The sequence below is a fragment of the Culex quinquefasciatus genome, chromosome 3 (genome assembly GCF_015732765.1).
Source record: "Culex quinquefasciatus strain JHB chromosome 3, VPISU_Cqui_1.0_pri_paternal, whole genome shotgun sequence".
In the NCBI taxonomy this organism is placed as follows: Eukaryota; Metazoa; Arthropoda; class Insecta; order Diptera; family Culicidae; genus Culex; species Culex quinquefasciatus.
The window spans coordinates 65,073,463-65,076,823 of NC_051863.1; the positions used below are offsets into that span (position 1 = coordinate 65,073,463).

Sequence of the window (3,361 nt, forward strand, 5' to 3'; positions counted from 1 at the left end):
AGTGTAGAAACTTGCTTGCTCACCTGATATTGAGCTTTTTATTACTATATTACAGTTGGAAACGCTGTTTATGACCTGTGATTGAACGTCAAAGTGCTGATATGCTGACATTAGATACACGACGGAATTAGATTTTGGATGAGCGTGTACCATTCGTATGAGAATCATTTTTGGCATCACTGCCTCGTGGAGTTCATCCGCTTCGCCGCCGTTATTTCTGCAAAATGCTACGTTGCCACATTTGTGGTGGCGATTGACATTTTTCATTTGGAGATGTTCTGGAAGCTGATGGTGGCTTGAATAGTTGGGTGCAGTTTCTGAAAATTAGGAAAATTTGAGGAAAATATTGATTAAAACTACAGAAAGTTTAATTCTGCGAGCTAAGGTAAGTGCAAACATTGTGGATGTGGTGTGGAGCTAGACAAATATATTTTGATGAACTGTTAAAAAAGCTTTTGCAAGAGGTTATGTTTTGTTTATTACGAAACGCAGATAACTGATGCAACCTGGTCCCGTTGCAGGTCGTCAACCCTCGCCACGATGACGTTCGGCTCGCGCGAGTTCTCGAAAGAGGCCAAATCGGCGATCGCCGTGATGCGCTCGCTGATCATCTCGGAGAAGGGAACCTCGTCGTTGTTCCGGATCCTGGGTGATTTTCGCAAGGAGGAAGGCCACCCGCTCATGTACAAGGACTTTGGCTACCGGTCGGCGGCCGAGTTCCTGGAAGCGACCGGTGAGTTTATCCTCCGCGAGCAGAACGGCGAGGTCGTGGTGTTTGTCAAGCCGAGCGAGGAGTCCAGCCACATCCAGAAGATGATTGCGGCCCAAAAAACAACGAAAAAGCCGGCGAAGAAACCGGCGTTCGCAATGACCTGGAACAAGACGCCGTACCAGACGAACCGGTACCCGGGTGGACAGAACAAGTTTCAGGCCTATCCGCAGCAATCGAAGCCGCAGTACTATCAACAGCAGTCAAAGCCGTACTATTCTTATCAGCAGCAGCCTGCGAAGACTTCCTTCAGTGGGGCCACTGCTTACAGCCAGCAGCAGTCGGCGAAGCCATCGTACCAACCTCAGCAGCAGCCAGCCAAGACTTCCTTCCTGGGATTTAACCAACAGCAATCGAAACCAGCCACCACACTCTACCAGCAGCAGTCGGCAAAGCCATCGTACCAGCCTCAACAGCATCAGCAGCAGAAGCAGTCTAAGCCGGCTTCATCGTACCAACAGCAGCAGCGCTTCAAGAACCCCAACAACCCGTTGAGCTCGTTTTTCGGAAACGGTTACGGAAGTAAGGCCGCAACGGGCACCCAAAGTCAGTCCGTCGTCCCGCCGAAACCCGCTCCGACGCCAAAGGTTGCTCCTCCTCCTGCGGAAACGCCAGCCAGGCCAGTCAACTCGACGAATCCGTTCCATCAAGCGCAGACGAATCCCTTCGTCAAGCCCGAACAACCCGCGCCAGCTGCTTCCGCTCCGGTCAAGATGGACACTGCGCCGCCGGCAGCTTCGCCGAAACCCGTTCAACCGCAGGTCGCCACGCCGTCGCCGCAGGTCATTGATGAACAGAAAATGGACACCACTGAGAACGATGCCGTGCCCGTCGTCCGAGCCATCCGACAAAGCTTCAAGGCGCCCACCACTGTGCCGCCGCAGGTGTTTACTCCGGAGTCGATCGCCCAGGTCGTGCAGGTTCAGCAGCAGAATCTGATCAGGCAGCAGCAGGAGGTCACGCCTAGCGTAGAGAAGGTCCTGCAGAAAATCCCACTTTCTTCGACGAAACGCGCTACCTTCAAGTGGGACCAACCGGGCGCGACGCCGGAGGAATTGCTGTTTCAGTACGGCCAGAGCTACGGCTGCCCTCCGATCTACAAGATCTTCGAAGTGAAGCAGCGCTTTCACTGCAAAGTCACGGTAATTTTTGGTGACGGCTCTCCTCCGAAGGCGTTTCCTCACTAACCCAAGTCCCTTCCGCAGATCAACGGCACGGTGTACCGAACCTACCCCACCGATTACGCGACCGAGCTGGAGAGCAAGTCGGCCGTCGCCCGGTGCGCCATCGAAGCCATCCGACGCAGCGAATCGCGCCAATTCCGCGAGTGTGACGACACGGACGATGCAATCGCCGCGAAGATCTACGACCTGCTGCTCCCGTGCCAGTACGGCATGCAGCTGGACAACGTCCCGAAAGCGTTCCGCGACTCGCACGGTTCTCTGCTGCCCAAGCACTGGAAGCTGATCGTGCAGGCGAACCTGACGCGGCTGTTCAAAACCGAGGAGATTCCGAACCACAGCGTGATTGTGTTTGCCGCCCGCACGGAGAAAACTCCGCTCTCGCCGCAGGCCCAGCGAATGTCGGCCAACGTGCTCGAACTGCCCTGGAGTGAGGATGAGTGGGACCTGTTCGTGACGCATCCGGTTTCGCTGGGCGAAATCTGGGCCCGGCTTGTCGGCGCCGAGTACAGCGACAAAATGGGAGAAATGCTGACCGAAATCGAGAAGACGATGGAGTGCGCGCAACGCTGTCCGAAAGCGTCGGTAACCGCCGGAGAGTACTACCTCGTCCCGATGAACGACAGCTGGTTCCGGGTGCGTGTTGACGCACTCGAACCCACTGGAAACACCGTCACCGTCTTCTTCGTGGATCTCGGTGGCACCTGTTCGATCCCGATGAACCAAATCTACGCGTGCGAGCCACGCTTCCTGGAGCTTCCCGGCCAAGCGATCTGCTTCGCGCTGCACGGACTGCAAGACCTCGGCGACAGTCCCTTCGTTGAGTCGTACCTGCAGGATAATGTTAGCGGAAAGGTGCTGATTGGCCAGGTGCACACCAGGCGGGAGCAGTACGAAGCGGTGAACGATGACATGACCGGGTACGGGGACGTGCCGATATCGATCACGCTGTTTGATACCACAACGGAGACCGTCAATATCAACGAAGACCTGATGAAGGGTATCCGCAATGAGTCGCCGGAACGATGAAGCGGAGGTTACGTTACGATTCGAACGTATGTGAATCATTATAATTCTAACTGTTTGACTGAAATGATTTGTTTTTTCTTTTATGTTACTTGCTCTTCGAGTTATCGACAACATTTTTGAACTTAATAAACACATAGTGAACAGCTTAGAATTGTATTTTTTTGCTAAGAACCTGGTTTTTGTAAGGAAAACCGTCATGCTATACATGCAGGCCAAGGGTGCATGATACTGATGATACTCGTCGGTTGACACACCTAGGCGAGGAACATCCCGGAAAGAGCCCAACTACATCCGTAGTGCTGTTTGGACAAAACAGCATGGCTCTGGTTCCTTGCAAGTGTCCTATTTTCTTACCTCCACGTTGGCTTGGTTTAGTCATCAT

The 3,361-nt window shown here is 53.7% G+C and overlaps 1 protein-coding gene across 2 annotated transcripts; it reads left to right on the top strand.

Annotated features, from left to right (window-relative positions):
* Window positions 1–255: 255 nt before the first annotated feature.
* Window positions 256–3,127, top strand: LOC6050270. 2 transcript variants are annotated; one of them, XM_038265141.1, is made up of 3 exons: window positions 256–385; window positions 510–1,911; window positions 1,975–3,127. In XM_038265141.1, the coding sequence occupies exons 2-3, from the start codon at window positions 541–543 to the stop codon at window positions 2,977–2,979; spliced, it is 2,376 nt and encodes a 791-aa protein (XP_038121069.1). In that variant the 5' UTR covers window positions 256–385; window positions 510–540; the 3' UTR covers window positions 2,980–3,127. The 2 variants fall into 2 exon arrangements, with proteins under 2 accessions (XP_038121069.1, XP_001866909.2); XM_001866874.2 differs by having other exon boundaries at window positions 522–1,911.
* The last annotated feature ends 234 nt before the right edge of the window (window positions 3,128–3,361 follow it).

Excerpts from the sequence above, each read along its gene's own strand:
- LOC6050270 (XM_038265141.1), top strand. The coding sequence starts at position 541 with ATGACGTTCGGCTCGCGCGAGTTCTCGAAAGAGGCCAAATCGGCGATC. Across the intron at positions 1,912-1,974 it reads GCTTTCACTGCAAAGTCACG|ATCAACGGCACGGTGTACCG; the intron begins GTAATTTTTGGT and ends TCCCTTCCGCAG.